General features: G+C 36.7%; 1 protein-coding gene across 1 annotated transcript in view; it reads right to left on the bottom strand.

Moving 5' to 3' along the window:
* Positions 1-2,487: 2,487 nt before the first annotated feature.
* WDR72 (WD repeat domain 72) overlaps positions 2,488-22,844 on the bottom strand; it is a 203,840-nt gene continuing 183,483 nt past the window's right edge. Inside the window, exons 19-20 of the mRNA XM_032593637.1 lie at positions 9,272-9,376; positions 2,488-3,502 (exon numbers count right to left, since the gene is read on the bottom strand). Coding sequence (XP_032449528.1) covers positions 3,447-3,502; positions 9,272-9,376 — 161 coding nt within the window. The 3' untranslated portion in view covers positions 2,488-3,446. The remainder of the gene's footprint in view (positions 3,503-9,271; positions 9,377-22,844) is intronic.

Genomic DNA, 22,844 nt, shown 5'->3' with positions numbered 1-22,844 from the left:
AGAAACACTATCTTTTCTAAAATGTTCACTTGAATAATTATAAAAGTTTTTTTTTTTTTTAATACAGAACATCAGAGGAAAATGTGCAAGGAGGGAAATAAAAATCACCTCAAGTACTACTATCTAGGGATAGAATGTTAATTAATATTCAGCAAAATGTTTTCCTATCATTTTTCTAATAGTGACACATTCAAAGCAGCCTTAACTAGTTTCTAATACAGCAACAGAATGTTTCAGGTCTGAGGCCACCTCTCTAATTGTGTGTTTAGAATATTATAAATTTTACCTTATATTTGAAGTGTTTTACAGTGTTCAGATTGCTTTCCAGAGACCATCTTGTGGACTGCCTTTGCCCAAGCCCTGAGGGGATGTTCTCCACATCCAGGGGGAAGCAAGGCTCTCTGACAAGTACAGCAAAGACAAGCTACCTGAACATATGGTGGTGAGGCCTGGGCCCTTAAACTTTTCCCCAGCAATAGAGTAGCCTGTATGTAATTCCACAATTAGTAACAGAATCCCCACTTGGAAATTTGAAAATATGATACTCCTTGGAGGGAAATAGATAATCCTAAATATCACCAAGATTAATGACAAAAAAGAAACACAAGATGATTTTTTAATTAATTATTTATGACAACAACAAGGAAGACACTGGATACAAACAAATTAGCTGCTTGCTAATACAATTACTTCCCTTGCTAGGCCAACAAAGGATAAGCACCTATTCAAGAAGCAAAGAATTTTGAGTTTTTAGCTGTGGTACCAAGGGATTAGGGTCACCATGTGGCTGATCCAGTTAACTGGGTGGCAACTTGCTATTTCAAGTTCTCCTTATGAGAAACATTGCTGAAACATGCTGAACATAAGTCAATATAAGGAAATCATTTTTTTTTTAATTTTTTTTTAACGTTTATTTATTTTTGAGACAGAGAGAGACAAAGCATGAACGGGGGAGGGTCAGAGAGAGGGAGACACAGAATCCTAAGCAAGCTCCAGGCTCTGAGCCATCAGCACAGAGCCCGATGCGGGGCTCGAACTCACGGACCATGAGATCATGACCTGAGCCGAAGTCGGCCGCTCAACCGACTGAGCCACCCAGGCGCCCCAGGAAATCATTTTTAAACAGACGGGTGGACTTGCCCACATTTGCACCTGGATATTGGAGAATGCTATTTAAATGTCTTTCTCTAAAACTTCATTTTTAGGAATTAAAAGCTTTAATAGTTAATGGTGTTGGCCTCCAGAATTCATATCGATAAAAGAAGATTATAATTAGTCATTTAATACAAATTATTAAATTTTAGCAACTGCAAAATGTGATTCCAAAAAAATCTTAAAAACCTCATTTAGTAATGTCAGCGTTATGCCAATTCTAATTTCCTATATCTGGTGACATCATAAAATATTTATCAAGGATTCAATATTGGTTTCCTTAGTCCCGGAAAATGCTAAATATGGCAACTGCTTAAATTTATTTTTATTCTTCATTGAAAAGGGAATAATAGGACATAGCTATAAAAACAAAGCTTATTTTTAATAAATATAACAGAACTTAAGCATTCAAATAAGTTTTAACTATTAAAATTGCCCTCTTGAGAGAATATATACATATTTGAAAGTGCCATCATAAAAATATTTTTGGTAGACCTTCTTGTAATGACCTACAGAGCCAGGGCACAGCATGTAAGAAAATGGTTTCTAGGGGCGCCTGGGTGGCGCAGTCGGTTAAGCGTCCGACTTCAGCCAGGTCACGATCTCGCGGTCCGTGAGTTCGAGCCCCGCGTCGGGCTCTGGGCTGATGGCTCAGAGCCTGGAGCCTGTTTCCGATTCTGTGTCTCCCTCTCTCTCTGCCCCTCCCCTGTTCATGCTCTGTCTCTCTCTGTCCCGAAAATAAATAAATGTTGAAAAAAAAAAAATTAAAAAAAAAAAAAAGAAAAAAGAAAATGGTTTCCATTGCCTAGCTTGCTACCTTCCTTTATTTTGAAACTTATTCCAAGTAGCTGTGGACTATTTCTAATGTGTGTGTTTGGGGGGGGGGAGTGGGTATATATGTTGATTTTCAAAAGATGACAATTTTCCATGATTATTCATATTGATAATATGTTACTCTTTGTGAAGTACAACTCAAAAACAATTTCAAGCAATGATGTCATATTACTAGGAGACAAAAAAATGAACACAGGTTTATGTCTGCTTTAAAGGAGTCACACTCATTGGATGTCTATGTTTTGGTATATTCATCCAGGTCAGTCATTACTTATAAGTTCCTTAAAGGTAGAGACCATTATATATAGCTATTCCAATATATAGTTCTCTTCTCTAATCTCCCACTGCATCCCAGCATAGGACCAGATGCCTGCCCTCAAAAATGTTTGTTGAATTGAAGTGACTGGAACTTCCCTATTAGATAGATAAATAGATAGACAGGTAGGTAGATAGGTAGGTAGGTAGGTAAGTAGGTAGGTAGATAATATCTTTAACATTTTTAACATTTTATTTCCATTTTTATGGATTAGGCAATATTTGTATTTATATGCACACTACTTTTCAATGATTTTCTATCAATCCAGGAATTATACAATATAAGGCACAGCAAATAAATCAGATCCCTAAGGGCTTTAATAGATGAGAACTTTGTTCCTATTTATATTGCTTTCATATTTTATTTTAAAAATTCCTGCTAGTCAAGCTTCTTTCTGGGAAAAGAACTACAAGAGTTTATACTTAATAAGGATCAATTGTGATGTGCCGTAAGTAGATGTATAGTTTACATGTGTATGGCCAACAAAATCAACCTTTGGCTGAAGACATTAGCTTCTATATCATTAGAAGTCCAAATGAACCTGACCACATAAGATTGGTCCCTGTTATACTGTCTATCACTTATTTGGGCTAATTGATGACTAAATGGAACTCACTATTTGTTGACAACATTTCATGCTTTGATGAGATTTACTGCAGGGTGACTGAGCCATATTAAAGCATATACTAAAACAAAATGTCCTAACCTAGCAGATCAAATAAATTTAGTAAAGTTTTAGATTAAATACATTGAAGCATCATTAAATTTAGAAGCATTGTATCTTATTTAAAAGCAATGTGGTTTTAATGTTGCCTGTATCATTTAGGAACTGAAAAGATAGAAGAAAATCTAAAACAGTGTTAAAATTTGTGTCTGCAGACTGGCATTGCTTGTTGTAAATTTTAAAGGAAAATAAGAAGCAAGAATATAGAATGATTTCCACAATGTTTTTCAAAAATTAGATCAATTTGGATATTTTTAATCAGTAATTACATTTTCAATACACTCTTTCTAAGGCATTAGCAAATCTACTTACAATCTAGTAATGACCAATAACAGCATAGTTTTTAATACAACAATAAACAAATGGCATGTTTGGGTTTCATAGTTTGTCCAAATCCAATTCCTATAGATAAGATTCCATTTAGCACAGTTTACAGGAGCACACCTTTGCTATCCATGAATGATGCCTTGGCTTACCTAGAAAGGAAACAGATTATCAGGTTATATAGTAAATACAGAAAGAAGTAAGAAAGAAGAAAGGAGGAAGAAGGTGAGAGGGGAATGCAAAAACAGGGAAGGATGAAAAGAAGGAAGGAATGAGAAAGGAAGTGAAGGAAGGAAAGAATTACCTATAATTTCTATATTTCTTTTCTATGCTATAATACAGTATGTTACTATAATAAAAATATTTTTATAAACTAGGCTTCAGGCAAATGGATTGTACACATTATTATGACAGGTTGCAAGTTGTTTTTTTCTTTTAATTGCCAAGAAAGATGACAGTTTTCAACAAGATGAGTTGGATTTGAAATTAATGAATTTGCATAAATTTCTTTTTTTTTTTTTTTTTTTTTTTTTATTTATTTTTGGGACAGAGAGAGACAGAGCATGAACGGGGGAGGGGCAGAGAGAGAGGGAGACACAGAATCGGAAACAGGCTCCAGGCTCCGAGCCATCAGCCCAGAGCCTGATGCGGGGCTCGAACTCACGGACCGCGAGATCGTGACCTGGCTGAAGTCGGACGCTTAACCGACTGCGCCACCCAGGCGCCCCTCATAAATTTCAAGTAGGTCAGTTTCTCTCAAGGAAACCCACAACTGCAGTTTTAGGATCAAGTGTTATAAATGGTAGTTTATAAACTGGTTTGAATTCAAGAATCAAAAGAGCATTTATTTTTCAAACTACTTAGATGCTTGTCATTGTAGCCTAAAAACTATCACTTGTTTTAAATTATTTTGACTATCAAACATACTGGAGCATTGTGCCTTAGTTAACTATTTCTAAATACATTTATATTAATGACATGACCATGCAAACATAATAACTCCTACACCTACTGGCAAAGACTCAAAAAACTGGTTATTTGGCTTAGTTAAATATATATTATACATTTATATATATATAGCTACATGTATAATTATGTGTGTGTGTGTGTGTTTATGTCTAGAATTTTACATCTTTTAAAAATTATTAGCTTAATGCTTAAATTTTTCCATTTGGGTAACTTTTTAAAAATGTTCATATTGTTAAACTCAACTAGAAGAAAGGGCTTATGTGTTTTTACTACTGAAATTGTTCTTGCTTCTAGAACATTTTTTTTTTAGCACTAACCCTAAGAAGTGTGTTCTCGATAGCTATGATTGATGGGCTGCTCACACATTCCACATTTTTTCTGCTTCATGCATCATCATCAGCCATCTCCAACACTCCAGTCCTGAATCTGTCCTACTTTCTGTTACCTGATTTTTGCTGTTGATTCATGAGCTAGAATAGTAAAAGAAAAAAAAAAAAACCCTCCATCTTGGCTTTTCACAATGTAGTATCCCCTGGAAACTGTGAGAAACCTAGTTTTGTTCATCAGATTCATGCAAATGCAATATTGATTGACAATGATGTATATAGATCTATACACATAACGTGCTATATAAAAACCACTAAAATGTTCTATTAATGGCAGAATGCATACTGATTATAAACTACTTCAGAATGACGTGAAAATGCTGATCTGATTGCCTTTTTTTGTACTTTCAAGCTCTCTCTTGTCACTGCTATTTTTCAGTTGAAGCTATGTTTAAGTGCCCTGTCCCTAGTGCACTAGGAAGTAAAATCCTTAATTTTCCAAGCCAATAAGGTGATAAAAGCTCAAGGTCTCTCATTAACACTTGGATAAAAATTGTGAATGTCACACTAAATTTTTTATCATCATGAGTGCAAAGATGAGGGACAAGGAACGCTTTTTATTATATTCTGGAGAATAGGAATTGAGCTTTAATCATTGTGTATGAAGCAGTCAACAAGAAGTTAACCAGCAAAAGACTGCACTAAACTATTTTTGTGATAGCATCTTTCAGATTCAGAAGTGATGGGGCTTTAAAGAGCCAAAGAAAGAAAGCCGTTATAATGGCCCTAAAATCTGAAAACAAAGGGAGCTGTAAGTTCACAACGTTATCTCAGTGCTTCTATTACTAGACATCAAGTTATTCCCACAGGTTTTGGGAATGTATAAATGCCAGTGAAGAAGCAAGTAGACTTCACAGAGTCTAAGCCAGAAACTTCAATCTGGGATTCACCTGTGAGTCAAAACTCTTTGCTAATGAATTATTCCAAAGGAAAGACACTGCTGAGGGAGACCTTAACCTAACAGACAAGACCTCCAGGTTCACTGACAGGGTCAGAGCAGTAAGAATGCTCTGGTCTAAAGTTGCTTTGCCAACCTTAATGGACTGCAGGCACTCACCTGGGTATACAGCATGAACCAATAAAGAGATCACAACGGCATGATGAATAGGTAGAGTGCTCCAGAGACCAGGTGAACAACCACTTCACCAGTCCTCTAAATTGTGACCTGTATGCACACTCCGGCCCATTTACAAATGGGTCATCCTAGTCACTTCACTCCTGAAGAAGCAGTGATGTCAGTGGGAAAGTAAACAATCTTCTGACTGAGTTCAAAACCTTTTGCGTTCAAAGATAATCAATTCATAAAGTCAATCTTATTTTTTACATAAATTAAAAAAATCGATTTTACCAATGGAATTTTAAAATATTATACCAATGTTTAAGAAACTTTGACTTTACCTTAAAGAATAAACTATTAAAGTTTTTCTGTGCTTCAATATCCCTTTCCTCTCTGCAAATGCAAATGAATTGGTACCACAAATATGAAACTCTAAGGTTTAAAGTAAAATTATGTTTAGAGGATTTGCAAAGAAAGGACTTTATTTGGAAAGAACAATATATGAGGCAATATTCTTGAACTGTGCTTGGATGGAAAAATGATTTTTGTTTTCATTTTATATGTGCTGTTTGAACAACTGGTTTGTTCATTAAAAATGATGTAATAAATATATTAGTCATTTAGAGTTGCATAGATAAAACCATGTAAGGTCAATATCCATTAAAGCTAGAAGACTGACCACATTCAACTTTGTAACGGGGGGATTTTGCATGTACATGTATATTAGAAGGACTTTTAAATGAACGATGATATGCCAGGTGAAAACCGGTGAGAATGATGCATTCAGATTTAAATGCACTCCTTTCCATATAGGGAATAATGAATATACCAATGCAGTTATAAGCTTAGCTATGGAAGCACCTCTCTTGATTTGACAGCACCTTCCCAAAGCTTATCACTTAAAACCCCCAAATTTTGCCTTTTCTTCTAACAAAAGTGGTTAAATATACTTTCCAGAAGAACACCATTCATACGTGGTAAAAAGAGGTACCCAAACCACCAAAGTGATGTTTATAGTTTTGGAGCCCCTCCATCTGAATGCCTTGCTATTTTTTTAGTTAATTGTGGGACACTGAGAAGTGGACAGTCATATTTTCACAGTTCGAGAAAGTCCCTCTATGCCACCAATTTCTCATATCTTCCTTCGTGCTCAGTTTTAGGAATTTTCCCTCTCAAATGCTCATACTTCAAGGAAATGCACTCTCTCATCAAAATCTTTCTTACTAAACAAGCACCTCTGTCAGAAGTGTCTTAATTTCTTATCACAGAATTTTATCCACACAAGGAGCAATAAATAATTCATGTCATTGCCTCTTTGTTGTGTGTCCCTGAACTGCACAGAGCTGGAAGGCTGACAGCTGTGTCAGGACAAGCACCAAAGATCTGACATGACAAGTGACTAACAAGTTTCTTTCAGTTCATAGTGAAAGAAGACAATGGCCCAAAGTACAGAAAGAAATCCTGAAACAAAATAAAACTGCTTCTTTCTTTTTACCTAAGTGTTTGCTATGAGCTTATTTCCAACCCACAAGCCCTGGTCATTTTATAGGACTGCCCAGCCCCCTTTATTCCTCACACTCGCTTGGCCATTTACGCCTGGCCACGGATCAATATGAGCAATTCTTGGAGAAATACGATGTCTCCATGACAACCAAGCCACAAATTCTCAGTGGAAGGCAGTGAGACCAGTAGTGAACTCTCCAGAGGTTTCTAGGCCTATAAGGCAAGATGTCTTAAAATGCAGGAATGGACAGAGGAAAAAGCCAGAGTAATTCATTCTTTATTACCCGTTTAATGATGTCCGATGTATAGAACAGTACTCACTTTTTAAGTTAAGATTCTTTATCAGTACCTCTCTTTACTAATTAATCTTTGTTTTGATATATGCTTTTGTTTATATCAATCAGATGAACTATGTTATATTTGAATTTTACTACAATTCCACTCATATTGAGGGATGACCGAAATTTATACTACTTTTGAAATGACATAAAGCCAATCTATTCTTGCCCAAAACAGTGAACAGTTGACACAAGTAAAAACTTGACTCATGGATTTAACTGCTTAGGGTTTATAGGAAACTATGTATTAAGACAGTTTAAAAATCTAGTCACTATTAGGCAATCTTTGTCAAAACTAAAAGCAATTTATAAATAATTTAATAGAAATTTAATGCTACCACTACTCTCTCCCTGTTAGAGTGGGACTAACCTGCATTTGTTTTTTTAGATACCGTGGCAGGGGGTGGGATTAACGTTCTGATTAAAATTTTCTGTCGTTGTGAAAGGTGCCATTTGTCGGTTCCACGGGATGCTAAAGCAGAAGTGTGGTTGAGAACAGACACACTGCAGCAGTTCATCTTTTGAGGAATCTTGGTGTAGTGGAGGGAACTGAAATACAATGCCATCGCCACTGGGCCTATTGGGGTTCCGAGATGACTTAGGGGACCTGACATAGATTGCAGGCTGCACCTTTCACTGAAAATTAAATCTCAGTAGCTCTCCTCGGGGAAGGATCAGGGGACTGTTTGCAGCTGCCCCCTGTCAGCGAAGGCTACAAGATTTGGAAATCTCTTAACTAAGCTGACAGGCCACAGAGAGGATGAATCAAAAATCTGATACAAGGATCAGCACACAAAGATGCAAGAGGGTCGAGGGTACCCAGCAGCCAGAGAAAACAGGGAAGAAAAACTGTTCGGTGGGGGGAGATAGTTAACTCTTTCACTCATGGTAATAAGGTACCTTCTAGCACCTTAAGGCTTTGCAGTGATCCAGGAATGTCATTCAACCTCCACAGGATTTTTTTTTTTTCCTTTTAATTAGTTATCTGTTAAAGACTAGGCATGTTTTGAAACAAGACAGAAGCAGAAACAAAAATCCATGCATAAGTGTTTCTGGCTCTATCCTTCCAGTATATTTCTGTCTATTCTTTCTACAAAGAAAATACAAACATAAGCAACTTGGGATGTAGCATGAGGAAGGGTTATTACTTTCTTTTGTTCTGTTTGTTCCAAACAGTTGACATGTCCATGAGTCCATTACTGTTATGCTAAAATCGTCCAGATTAGAGCACTTTCGTCCAGGTGAGAGCATTGTTTGTATTTAGAAAGGTAAATAGATTGTAATGGTGGCAATCTGTGTCTCTTTTGTCTCTAACTCTCTCCTTCCGCTTGATCCCATTATTTGAAATATTTAAAATGCTGCCACTTCTCCAGTTTTCAATCTCGGCCTCTATTCTCCAGTTTAGCTTAAAATTGATGATAATGAACTAATAGTGTCAGCTTCCCTTCTCAGTCATAAAGCCTTTGTACTTCCTCCAACTGAATTCCTGATGAAAGAGGAAAAGGTAACAGCTCCACACTGTGACCCCTGGAGGTGACCATTAATTTGACAGTGCAGCTGCTAAGAGAAAACAGCATTACAATGTCCTCCCCGCCACCCCCTTCCAAGGACCCCAAAGCTGTGTCAAATTTATCATTTTATACTTGACTATTTTTAAATGGCTTTCACCTGGACTCTCAGACTCTTCCAAGACACATCTGTCAGGCATGTCCTCAGTGTCTTGGAACTTTGCCGAGTTTGAGTCGCTGTCATGCTTGACCGGACTGACTGGAGCTATTAAAAGGGGAGAGAGAGAGAGAGAGAGAGAAGAAAGAGAGAACAGTGAAAAAGTAGTAATAAACACCACTGAAACATTTCCTTTAAGTTCCACAGATATTTCCAGGGACACACTATGTAAACACAAATAATAAATTGAAATAAAATGTATCCTCTAAGTATGTATTGGCAGACATGTAATTAGTTGCAAAATCTATAGATGAGACTTTATCTTACAAGAAAAATAAGTTCATGGCATCAGCTTAAAAGCTACAAAGTAACAAAGTGATCCCTTCAAAGTAGAAATCGTATTCTTAATGCATAAATCTAAAACGATATAGTCAATTAACAGCCACAGGACACAGACGGAACGTTGGGCTGGTTAGTTAGAAAGACAAGCTCTGTGTGGATGCAATGGTTCCTTTTGTCGCACAAATCATAGCTGGTGAACATTTTTTATACATTTTGTTTCTCCTTCATCAAATTAAAAACTCTAAACACACAAAAAATAAAAGCCTTATACAAATAAAATTTAAAATAGAGAATAAATACTTCGCAAATGTTTAATAAGAAGGACTAATGTTTGAACGGTGATTTCACACAACTTGTCTCCAAACAACTTGTCATTATTATCTGGGTAGGAATTATGAACAGAAATAGAAATGAGCACAGAAATCTAAAATTTCTATAAACACATTATACCACTAGTTCATTAGAGAAACAGTCTCAAGTTTCCACATTTTTGCACAAGTTGTAATACTTGGTTTAACTTATCTCCCTGAGTAATGTATTTCCATGTTATATTTGTTCAAGGAATCCCTTGTCAGGAAGAGTGGATATTGGCTTCATGAAAAAAACTCTGTGAATAACAAAACAGAGCAATTCCCCAATAATATAAATTGTCATACTTACTTGTTTGAAGCCAAACTACATAAATATGTATATTATTGACTACTGCTAATTTTATCTATCACAAATTGCTGCAATAAACACTACTACGGTCTCTTCAGATCTTGATAACACACACGACATATTATTTATAGGCCATAAAAACAAAAAAGAAAATATATAAGCCATTCATGAAATAATATGTTTGTTGGCACAGTGAGTAGGCCTGGCCACTGTTCCTAAACCTCCATTAGGAAATGATAGAGCAAACACAGAGGCTGAAGGGTGTGTCACTTCACACACATACTCAATAAGTGACACAAAGGAACACAACCCAAGGTCTAAAGCAGCATGAGCAGAACTCACACCACCCACACTCCTCATCTTCTTTCCATGGAGTTTTTATTGCATTGGTGATCGTAACCTGAGGCCTACTGTATACACACCTTAAAGGAGACTAGTAACATAATTCTGATCCAAATATTCTCTTGAGTTTCACCAACCTGTCAGAACACAGTTCTCCTCTGTTCTGTCAAAGTGTGAGCATAGAGTTTGAATCCAGTGCTTCTCTAAAACCTTTTATTAGAGAACAAAATATGGGAAACGTATGAAATTCTGGCATTTAAGTTTTCAAAAAAAATATGGAAGTACATAGCATGTCTGTTTTATTCATCTCTGTATGCCATGGGCCATCAGAGGTATTCTTAAAGGATTTGTGGAATGAATGAGTGAACAAATGAATGAAACAGAGGTACCATGCTAGATGTCCTCCTGGCCCACGAGGGTATGTGCTTTGAATTATCTTCAACTAGATCCATTCAGTTTCTTGTTTAGGCCCACTTGAGACAAAGGTTGCATATTTATAAAATGGTGGTGGGGTAGTGTGTAATTTGGAGGGGAGACACATATGGCCTAAGTAGTTATTGGTGTAATTCCCTTTAATTTAATTTTTCTCGGTTTAGATCATATTTACAGATTATTTTTTAACCCATCAATTTTTGTAATATGTTTAAGCAGATAATTAAATGTATCAAAGTTGCAGAAAACCATTACACTGGTCAAGATTTACTAGACTGTTTTAATTTTTTTATCCCTAAATATCTTGTTAATTTTCTGAAATATTTACATTGGTGTTTCTAATAGAGGATTACTAGGGGATTCATCATACAGCTAAATCTATTATTAACAGCCAATGAGTTAGCACCTGTGTTTATTTGGGCACATGCATTCCACTTGTCATCCCATACATTGTTCTTTCATAATTTAAAACTTTCATTCATTGATTCATTCATTTATTCTTCCAGTAAGACTCTTTTCTAGATGTAAGGACTTCAAGGAGGAGAGCATGGTATTAGAACCACATAGCAAATGCCAGTAACAATTTTTAGTGACAATAAAGTGGTCCCAGGTTGAACTGACATCCCAAACCTCTCAAGAAAGTCAGAAAGTTAGGTATAGTTGTAGCTGCATGATCTTCATTAAACTCACACTAGTAGGTACCCTGCAGCTATTTTTGTCTCTACCTCTGATTCTGAAGGGTGTCTTTGTGAAGGGGTAGGAGAGTAGAAAGGGTATTATTCTTCAGATATTTTGCTTAATTACATTTCAGCTTCCAAATTTGAGATGGAACATGATTTGTCATTTTTACTGGCTAATTTATAGAGTACCTGGTTAAATTTACTATATAGGGAATACCTTCATTCTGTCAGTTGGGAACAGCAGACATTGGAGAAGTTAATTATTGCGATTTCACTTTTTTTTTTTTTTTTGATAGGCTAATCTTTGCAATTGTTCTTTTGGGTGTTTTCTGTGATGTTTCATCATTAAACTCTGACATGATGTGTGACCAGAGCTTCCCTAATGAATCATTTCAAAAACAATGAAATCAACAAATATTGATCTAGCCCTTATTATGGGTAGAACTCTGTGCTAGACCATGGGAGGGGTAAAAAGAAAATAAAGGCATTTCAAATGTGCCCTCATACAACTTGTGATCTAGTTGAGGTATAATGAAAAGTAACTAGTAGGAGCATTAGAGACAATATTCCAAGAGTGACATACTTTTTAGGAATGCAGCAGTAATTCTCCTGTAATAGGAGGATTGGGGAGTGAATTTTGAATTCCTTGAAAAGGAGTATGGGTAGCCCAAAGGGAGCTCATTCAAGGCAAAAGAAAAAAAGGTGTGAACCCAGGCATGGTCAAAAAATACATTAGCCTAGTGTCACAAATGTATTTAACAGAATGTTGCTGCCTACTTTTATATGCATTTTTAATGAATTCTCTTAACATATCTCTTTGAGCTTTCCCTAAATTGCTGCTGTGGCTAATTCTTCTCACCTGTAGAAGTTAGCTATAGACAGGTTTTTCCTTGCCCTAGATAGTCAATAATTTGATCTTTACTGATGGTGGGCCCATTTATCACAGTAAGTTGTCCTTTCACTATACATATTGACTTTTATTTATCAATACCCAAGTCCATTTGTAGCTCATCACTAAAGTTCTCGGATATTTTCAGTAGTTTTTGAAGATGCATTTTAAAGCTTGTTAGAGAGATACTTTTGACATCAATATAGTGCAAATGATTGTTAGGTTCATCCTTAACTTAAAATCAACTGTTTATTTCCCCTGTAATGGATTCTGAAACAGTCCACATTTGGGGGAAGTGGGGCAAAAAAGACAAACTCTTCTTGACAGTTCTACCACCGAAAGATGTAAGGCTATTCCATTTACTCATCATGTACCTCAAAATGTTGACAGCGGAAACACCAGTGTTCTAAATATCTTTGTAATGTCTTTGGTAGTGAAACAGAGAAATCCATGTACTTTGTATGGATGTGTTTGACTATAATGTGTTTAACTATGAATATAATTCTAGATATTAAAGAAATGAATAGTTCAATGGTAAAAGAAACTCAGAAGATTGTATGACAAAGACACTATAGAAGGATTTACCATAAGACCATGTGGTGACAGGGTCACCGTGTGGTGACAGTGGTTATTGGTTATGCTCCTCCATCTCCCTCTATACTCTATTTTGGTTTCAGTTAACCTCCAAAAATTCCCTCCTTCCCTTTGCCATCATTTGCAGAAAGATGGTATTAGCTTTTAAAGGTGGCTAACTCTAGGCAGCAAATAATTCCAAGAATTATTCTCCCCACCCCCCAGTAAGACAAGAGAGTGACCACTGGAAAAATCTCCATTCATCTCCACTAACAGCAGCTGGTTCTTCCAACCTAGGCCAGTTCTGTAGACTAAATAGAGCCCCTGTTAAAAATCCATGTCATTTACAATGTGAATAAAATCTGCACTACAAATAGTGTTTTCAATACAATGACTTATGAATGATTTAAAAATAGATCCCATCCATCATATGTATGGACTTTTTGGAAGTATTGAGGATATTTATAGAAAACCATTAATAAAAAGATATAACAGTTTGAAATGTTGGTCTGAGTAGAATAAACCACTGTAGTAGCAGATAAAACTCAGAAAAAATCTTAATGACATCTTACTCAAGGGGACAAAAATAATGTAAAGGTTGCAGAAGTCAGGAAAGACTAAAAGACCACTCAGATTTGTGGAATGAGCAGTGGAGAAGTCAAAGACCTGAGTTCAGATCTACTAGCTCAATACGGTGGCTAAGAGTTGATCACTTTCTTGGTTGATCGTTTAGGTCTCTTGGCAATCTTAAGGCATCCCTATGAATCAACTAAACAAACAAACAAACAACTTTCTGCAGGCTTAGAAGAAAGAAAAACTACGTTAAATTCAAGAAGTAAATACTAATGCAACAGTCACAGATCACCAAAGACTGTTATATATTTTAAATTAGAGGGAGACATAATCAGTGAAAAGATTTGAAGTGCTAACACCAAATTTGTAAACAAAGAGGATGCCATTTGAATAGACCCCTAATTCACTTTACAAAGTGGTTCTCTCAGGACAGATGTCCCATCAGGAAAACATATTTAGCTAAAGAACTATGTACTTATTACCCCTACTTTAAGAGTATCTACTGAGATAATCAAGTGATAGGACCTTTTAATTATATTTGCATAATAATAGCTTATTTTTACTGCATCCTGCATCAGGCTTCAGGCTTATTTTTGTCAGTGTGGACTGGAAACTGGGGAAAAAATCAGATAAAGATGCCCAGAATTAAATAAAATATCTAATGCTTCTTTATAACTAAGTAATAACTGTTTTATGGACAAGTTCAGTTAACATTAAACTTAGGTGTTTTTGCTATCTCTCTGAAATTCTAATCTGACATGGAATATTTTCTGGATGACATTTTCTAGTATGAATTGCTTTAAGGATGACATTTTCAACTGGTAGAAAAATGAATTTTCTAAAATGCTGGGAAGGGTAACTATTATTTTGGTATCTTTACTAGATGTATAGAATTAAAATTATATTTAATTTAAATATTTTGAATGTATGTATATTACACACACACACACACACACACAGAGGATCAGATTTTTGACTACTTAGTCTAAGAGGAAAAAAAATCTCTCTATAGCTGACTTCTACAAGTTAAATGCATGAGTGGAACAGCCAACTAATTTGGAGGAAGGAAAATGTGAATGCTAAAAAAGACAATCAATTAATGAATCTTTTTAAACAATGCTTTATTCCTTTCAGATACAGAAATTCCTCTGTCATCCAAATGTTTGGGCAGTGGGATGCTTTGGTAAGGCTGATAAATAAGCACATACGTCTCTAGCCCTATGTAAGGCACAAGGCACATACTTAGAGTATTTATTAAATGACTGAGTGAAACTGCTAATGAGCTTTCCTAAAAATTGAAAACCAAAGGTTAATTTCACTTATAGTTTAAGGGGAAAATCTCAAGGTCAGGCCTAGAGTTTACAGCTCAAACATACCCAAACAACCCTGCAATCTATTATTAATGTCAATAGGCAGCCTGCATAAAGAAGGAGGCTCTATCTTCCTTATTTCTGAGTGCAAAATGAAATTCCTCATTTTTTGGCATCCAAATATATATATGAATTGGAACAAAAATGAGTATCAACAATTTCATTATAGGGATGAAATTCTGAGTTCCCGGGGAGATATAATATGTTGCACTGGACAAAAGTGAAATTAATAGGATTCAGAAGATCTGTTTTTTAATTCCACCTCTGGTCCTAATAGTGTGACCTTGTGATTTTGAGTATGTCATTTTATTCTCCTAGACTCAGGTCCTTTTATTAACAAAATAAGAGAAATGGACCGGACAACTTCCTTGACATCTTCTGGCTCGGAAACTCAAACACTCCTCCAGTTAACAATTCAAGACAATCAACTACTCAGTGTGTCATTGAACAAGATACCAAGATGGTAAATGGCTACTACATGAGCCTTAGAAATAATGACTTCTAAAGCTCTTTCGGAATTAAGTAAGATTGGTATTTTTCTGCAAGTGGCAATGTCCAGTCTGACTGAGGACATCAAGGCAGCTTCAGAGGGATACTTGGGTAGTTGCAATGCTAGGGTCAGGCAGCCCTATGGAAAGATGACCGAGAAATAACTGAGGCTGCACCATGGCTACTAGTGAGAACAAACAAGGTGACTCCTTGGCATAGAAAAGCATCTGTCAGATGTTTACCAACGGTGCAAAACACATCTTTAAAAACAAACCTTGAAAAAAAAGTCAGTTATATCTTACCCTTCTTCGAATCGTACTTATTCAGTTCATTTATTTAAACAATCCCTCTCTTTATCAATCAATTTGGCAAATATGAACTTTGGTGCAAGATAAATCATCCTAAACTAACTTAACTGGGTCCATGTAATAATTGCAAGAAGCACAGATACAGCAGATGAGCCCTGGTCTGGATGTTACACGGTCTAAGTTAGGTTAGGCTTCATATGTGCTGGACTCCTCTGAGGCCTGGGTCCGTCTTGGCTTTCAGGCCTTAGGCATGATGAGCCTCTCAGTTATTATTTGTGAAATGAATGCAGAGGTGTGGTGTTCTTGTGGAATTAATTGTGTTTTCCTCAAGTCAAATCTCTTAAAGGGCAACTATTTCTATTCCTTTTATATGTAAGGATGGGGCCAATGAAGTCATTTGTCTTAGTCAAGCCTGACATGAAAACCAACTCTAATCAAATTATCTAGACTCTCAGACTGAAACAGACTACAGAGACAGATTGGAGGTAGAGTGGGAGGGTATGACAAAGGAAATGTGTAAGGTAAGTTGGGAATTGGAAAGGAGCGTAACAGGTAATGATGCAACTCTTTCTTCTCTTTCTGCTGTGTTTCCTCAGCCCCCAAAAGAGTAATTCTTGAGTTACCAGTGAGGGTTTTGCCTGAATTTCTTTATGTACTCCTTTATAGTACCATTTCCTTGGCAAGCAGTGCTCCCAGGAGACAGGGGGTGAGCAGGTGAGCAGGCACCATTTTGAAAAACATCAAATCAAAATAATTTGCTCAACTTTGGTTCCTGAACATTAATGAATAAATTCAGAGTGGCAATAACTCAAGGAAACATTATTATTATTTTTTATATTTATGTATCATCATTGGGTAAAGAAGATAATTTCTAGTTGCAAGAAATAAACTGGTCAAATCAGCAAACTCAATCCCAGCTTGCCATGTTTTACTGAGAGATAATTATTCAAGACAAAGAGACTCAGGAACATCTTATCTGAAAGGACTCTGTCCTCACTAAAAGGAACTATAGGTGATGGATGGATTGGATGGATTCTAAGAATATATAGAAATTAACTCACACTCTTCATGCCATTTTAGGTTCTGCAAAATTCATTTAACTTTTCTAGTAAGGACCACCAAATCCTATGGTAAATGCACAAATGCATTCATTTTGCTGTTCAGAAGTTCAAGAAGTTGAAAGCAGGAATAGATTTCAAAGCTGAAAACAAATATATCCCTACATATTGATAAATTGAAGAACAGTCAGTAAAGGAAGAATTATAGAGGAGATTTATAGTCAACTTCCCAGCTTGAATTTGAAAATTTAAAAGAAGGTCAGGAAAACAAAAGATACCCTTCAATCAAAAGAGCATCAAGCTAGCATTTGAGACTAGAGATAAATGTGATTTATATATGAACTTAAGATAAGGATTCCCAGCATAGGGCAATTTAAAACAGCAAAGTCTACAGTTATCCATGAGGAAAAATGCCAAAAACATTTTTCCTCTTGAATTGGTGGGAGAAGAAACTGTCAAATGGCCCGACCATTGGAATTCATAAGAGCAGCAACCCTTCCATAGGCTGAACCTAAGACGACACCATCAGCATGGGGAGGATAGTTGGCAGGCAGTCTCAAATTCCCAGCTGATAGTCATCTCTATCTCAGGGGAGAACGTTTGTCTCAGATGGTTAATCAAGTGTCAGAGCTCTTTCATCTCCTAGATAGGAAATGGAAAATAAGGAAATCAAATTATCTAGACTATGCCTTAGTTTTCTACTCCTTTGTCAACATTAAGAAGGATGCAAGGAAGAAAAGGTCTAAGTTACTGCATTTTGTATCATTAGGCTTCATTACTCTGAAGATGATTTATTTTTATTTAAATGACATCAAATGCTATGTTAGTGGACTTGAGAACTTACTGAAATTGAATGTAAGATATGCTTGGATGCTAATAATGTGCTTAACCACTGTATTATAATACAATCAGTGGCAAGCATCACTCTCTTATACATGCCCTCATACCAGGCAGAGAAAGCATAGGTAGTCTGTTGGCATTGATTGTTTCTTATGGTTATGCATATAAAATGTAGCCACTCATTTCAAAATATTAATTTTGCTGGGGGATAAATCATTGAAGGATGCCTTCTCAAATCCTCAAGCTGAGTCACTGCATAACATCCAGTATTTGTACTAATATGTCTAAGAGATGGTTGTCCAAAATGTAGAAATGACCTTGATAAGTAATACAAACTCTCATTTTCATACTAAGCAAGCCAGCGGCATCGCCAAATAAAGGGTAAGAGAAACATACCTAAAGAAAGTAACATTTTAATGAGCAAACATGCATATGGATAAAGGGAAGCCAGTACCTATAATCTAGTGAGACTTTGAAAAAACTATGTTCTATACAAAAAAGATGTTTTTATAATGAAAGAACTAAGTAATAGGTAACAAAAGGTAAGGGACAGATATTTCTAGGTAAGACAGTATAAAACAGTGTCCTAGATCACTGTAAAATATCCCTCCTCCTAAATTTTTACAAATTGTTTGGAAGAATACATAGTAAATCTCTAGGACTATAGACCACACTAAGAGTTCCTGAGTTGTGAAATGTGAGACTAATTAGATTAGCTATGGAAAACAATTGTGAGGCTGAATCACTGGGAACACATGCTGTGTACACATTTCAGTATAGTAAATTCTGGGAGCTATTTAAAGGAAACATGATCCAAGTAACAAGTATAAATAACAAGGACATGGCTCTGAGCTATCATTGACTATGACTCAAGGATATTAGGCCAATGTAAAAATGTAGGCAAATGGTTAACTAAAGGCTGGCACTTTAGGAAGGGGACAGCCAACACACACACACAAAAAAAAAACCATCCAGGGGCGCCTGGATGGCTCAGTTGTTTGAGAGTCTGACTTCAGTTCAGGTCGTGATTTCACTGCTTGTGAGTTCAAGCCCCATGTCAAGCTCTGTGCTGACAGCTCAGAGCCTGGAGCCTGCTTTGGATCCTGTGTCTCCCTCTCTCTCTGCCCCTCTCCTGCTTGTGCTCTCTCCTGCTTGTGCTCCTTGTTAAGGAAAAAAAATAAACCAACCACAAGAAAACCAACAAGTGAGCCCAGGAAGCCCCTGGATCTGAAACCCTGTATGTGCCTCCAGAGATTGTAGCCAATATAGCATATGGTGGAATTTAAAAAGCCAACCAAAGGTCTGGGAAGAATTATGAGGGAGGAGAGTCTATATCATATCAGAATATCTCAAGAAGAAATTAGGAGGACCAAAGACTCCAGCATGGAAGTAAATGTGAAGAAGGTGACTGATATTTGTAAACTTCCCAAGAAATTATATATGCCTACTACTGCCATTTTCTCTCCTCTAGTTCCTCCAACCCCTCAAGATGATTATGCTCTCACCCTACTTTCCAGTTCCAGGGTCATTCCTCTATTTTAATAGCCTGGTAAGAGATGTCTCTCCCTCCAGTAACTCTTTAAATTGAAGTGAGTCATATCCCTAAAACCAGGGTCTGATCATGTGGCTTCTGTGTAGAAAAACCTGCAAGCACTTCTGTTCAGTCAGCAATGGGGAATTCTAGAGCCATGGATTGAAGACCTTTCATAATACAGCCTCAATTCAAACTTAGAGGTTTCTCACTGGGTGCTGGCCTCCTCCGCTCCTCCCTATCTTAGACTCTGATATCATATATTATAGCTGAATGAGGCCACTCATTGTCCCATGGGTATGCCATTTATTTTCTACATCAGTGCCTGTGTGAAGATCCCCAACTTGAGATATCTTCTGTCACCCCATATGCAATTCCCCACTTGACAAAATGCTCCCCCCTTATTCAAGACTCAGTTCAAATGCAACCTTTTCCATGAAGTCTTTATCAACCTACCAGATAACATTAATTTTTCTCCCTTCTTCTGTGTTTCTTAGCACTGTATTTGGCCTGTGTTATTCTTCTTATCCCACTCATCGCTTATGTCTGACTACCTCACTGCATTACATTTAATAAGGAAGAAAGATATATAGACACATCTTAAAATTTTGAGACTGATGTCGTGAGAACAACTGTGCTTCTCTAGTGAGTTCAAGTGCTGCAATCAGAAGCCTGGGCTAGAAGAATTACAGGCCTGATTCAGTGTGCCTTTTTCTGTCCTCCATAGCTTGTCCCAGACAGCTGGATATTCATAGATTGTATTCTTGTTCCACAAATATTATGAGTCCAATGCATCCATTGGCAGTGAATGCTGAGTAAGTCACCTTGCTCTGTATGGAATAAGGCTATGTAGACAATGGGTGGACTATGTTGAGGGAGATCTCTAGTCAAAAGCATGATTTTTTTTAAATCTGTTTTTATTTTTACATTTATTTATTTTTGAAAGACAGAGCGTGAGCAGGGGAGGGGCAGAGAGAGAGGGAGACACAGAATCTGAAGCAGGCTCCAGACTCTGAGCTGTTACCACAGAGCCCAATGCGGGGCTCGAACCCACGAACTGTGAGTTCGTGACCTGAGCCAAGGTTGGACACTCAACTGACTGAGCCACCCAGGCACTCCAAGCATGATTTTTACAATGGTCACTTCCCCTACCTTCAAAGAGCTTTTTAAAGTAAAAGTCATCCATTGCAAAATATTGTACCTAGCTCCTACAACAGAAGGAAAATTCACCGATTTCCACTCTCTTTTCCTCACTCTCATAAATCATAAAGTTAAATTTACACTAGGGATTTCATTTCTCTGAACTCAATGTACAGGCATAAAACAAATTTTGTTCTCACAGGACATCCCATTTTTGTTTCATTAGTTCAAGGAAAGGGTCACTCAATTTTTAAAGCATTTAGTTTGATCTTTGCTATGATTCATGCTATCTAACATCCACAGACACACTCTATATACTGAAATGTATCTTATATATGGAATGTGTCTCTATGGACCCCATAATGGTGGTACCTTCACATAAAGTACTCAAAAGCTACCTTACAGATACATGAGTCTGGGAAAGGTGACCAGAAGAAGAAAATACCAAAGAAAAAGAAAATTATTTGTTGAATATGTAAATAGTTTTTGTTTTACCCAAGTTATTATTCCAAGGTAATTTTGTCTCTCTCTCTCTGAAAGGCAAAATGCTTCCCTGGAGATGGAGGAGGGAAAGCTTTAAAAAATATTCCCCAAATATAAGGCCTAAATTTATTCTCATTCTATTTCATACATTTGCATTCTACGATTAACCATCTCACTGATTCTACAGAGAGAAAGGTGATAAAAAATTTTATTAATATAATAAAGAAAAAAGAAATAAAGATGATTTGTCATAATTTAGCTATATAAAATGAATTCTTGTGATCTTAATGTAAGAACAGACTATGATCTCTAAAGCAATACTGAATTATGGAAACATGATTTTTACATAATAGAACCATTTATACTTACCACTTAATCATATTAAATAATAATTCTTATGACTCTATTGGTTCATATGCTTTTTGTCTCTAAATTCTTCCCATGGAACAGTTAAGATATTTTAAAAGGTTTTCTCATTCTATTGCTATTAAGAGGCTTTCTCCCCCTCCTCTAATGGTGAAAATTTGATTTTCCATGCTGATTATCTACAGGGAACCATGATCATCAGGCTTTGCATAGAACCTCCCTTTCTTCATGAATTAAAGATCACATAGATTTATTCCTCAAAAGGCGAATAGGGAGAGGAGATTTGGATTAAACTCATTTTGCCAAATTATGGTTATTATTTTGTTTTAAAACCTAAAGATCTCAGATAGGAGGTTTGACCAACCAAGCACAGCACAGTTGGAGTCTGCAAAATGGCAGCTCGAACAGGGAGGCAGCTGTTCTCTCCAGGGCATTTCTCTCATATTTCCTATGGTAAAGAAGTCCAACTTAAAGACATTCGGTACAGTAAGAGTAGGGAGGTAAACACAAATGCTTCAGAGGTCCATTTCATTGACAAATCTATACACAGATCAAATTGGCCCTTCCAAGAATAAACAGCCCCACATCCCCACTGCCCACCTTCCCCCATCCTGAGGAACAGAATCTCAGAGATTCCAACCCACATATGGCAGAAGACCCTGGCCTCCAGTCAGCCAGCTAGTTATCCATGGAAGTGGCTCAAGGCTGACACCCAGATTGACTGGTTCACACTAATTTACTTCACACAGATTCCATTTATCTCCTAGAAGATCCCCTGGCAGCAGCTTATAATGGCATATCCTAGGATGCCTGCCTACATGAGTTTTTAAAGCGGCAGCGCTTGATGAATCTGAGTCCAGAAAACAGTTCACAGATTGAGGAGTAGGTGCAATCAGAAAACATTAAGAGGCACAGCTGGGACTTAGTAGCTTGCTTGACTGGTCTGAGCAGCTGAGCATTAACTGTGTCTGCTTTTCTGCTGGCTGCTCACCGCCACTGGGGCAAATCAGAGAGCCACTCCCTTTTTCCTTTACTACTCACGCTCCAAAGGAAAAGAGGAAAGAAAGTGCATGACCATCCAAGTAGCATGTGCAGCTATAGGGAAAGCTAATTTGACCATTTAACCTTTACTCTTTAAATACTATGATATTGCTGATCTAGATAAAACTAGAGCTGATAGTTCTAAGATGCTGGATATTTGCACTAGGCAAAATGTTGCTAGGAAAAAAAAAAAAGTAAAAGAGAACTCCAAATTATTTTCTTTACTTTCAACACTGTGGAGCTAGTTGGTTACCATCTCAAAGCCTGCTCTCCTGTGTCTATGGTAGAGCTTGGGGAAAAGACACAAAAGGGTTAGATATTTATCAAAAGAATAAATGGGTGGGTAAATGTATGAGCAAACAAGTCACTATTATCGATTTGATAGTTTAGAAGTGTGGCGAACCACTGACTATTTTTAAATTAAGGCATAAAATGCTGAGAATCCTAATGGTAACATGG

This window comes from Lynx canadensis, chromosome B3, assembly GCF_007474595.2.
Source record: "Lynx canadensis isolate LIC74 chromosome B3, mLynCan4.pri.v2, whole genome shotgun sequence".
Taxonomy (NCBI): domain Eukaryota; kingdom Metazoa; phylum Chordata; class Mammalia; order Carnivora; family Felidae; genus Lynx; species Lynx canadensis.
The sequence above is the reverse complement of the archived record's forward strand: the minus strand, read 5'-3'. Positions and strand labels throughout refer to the sequence as shown.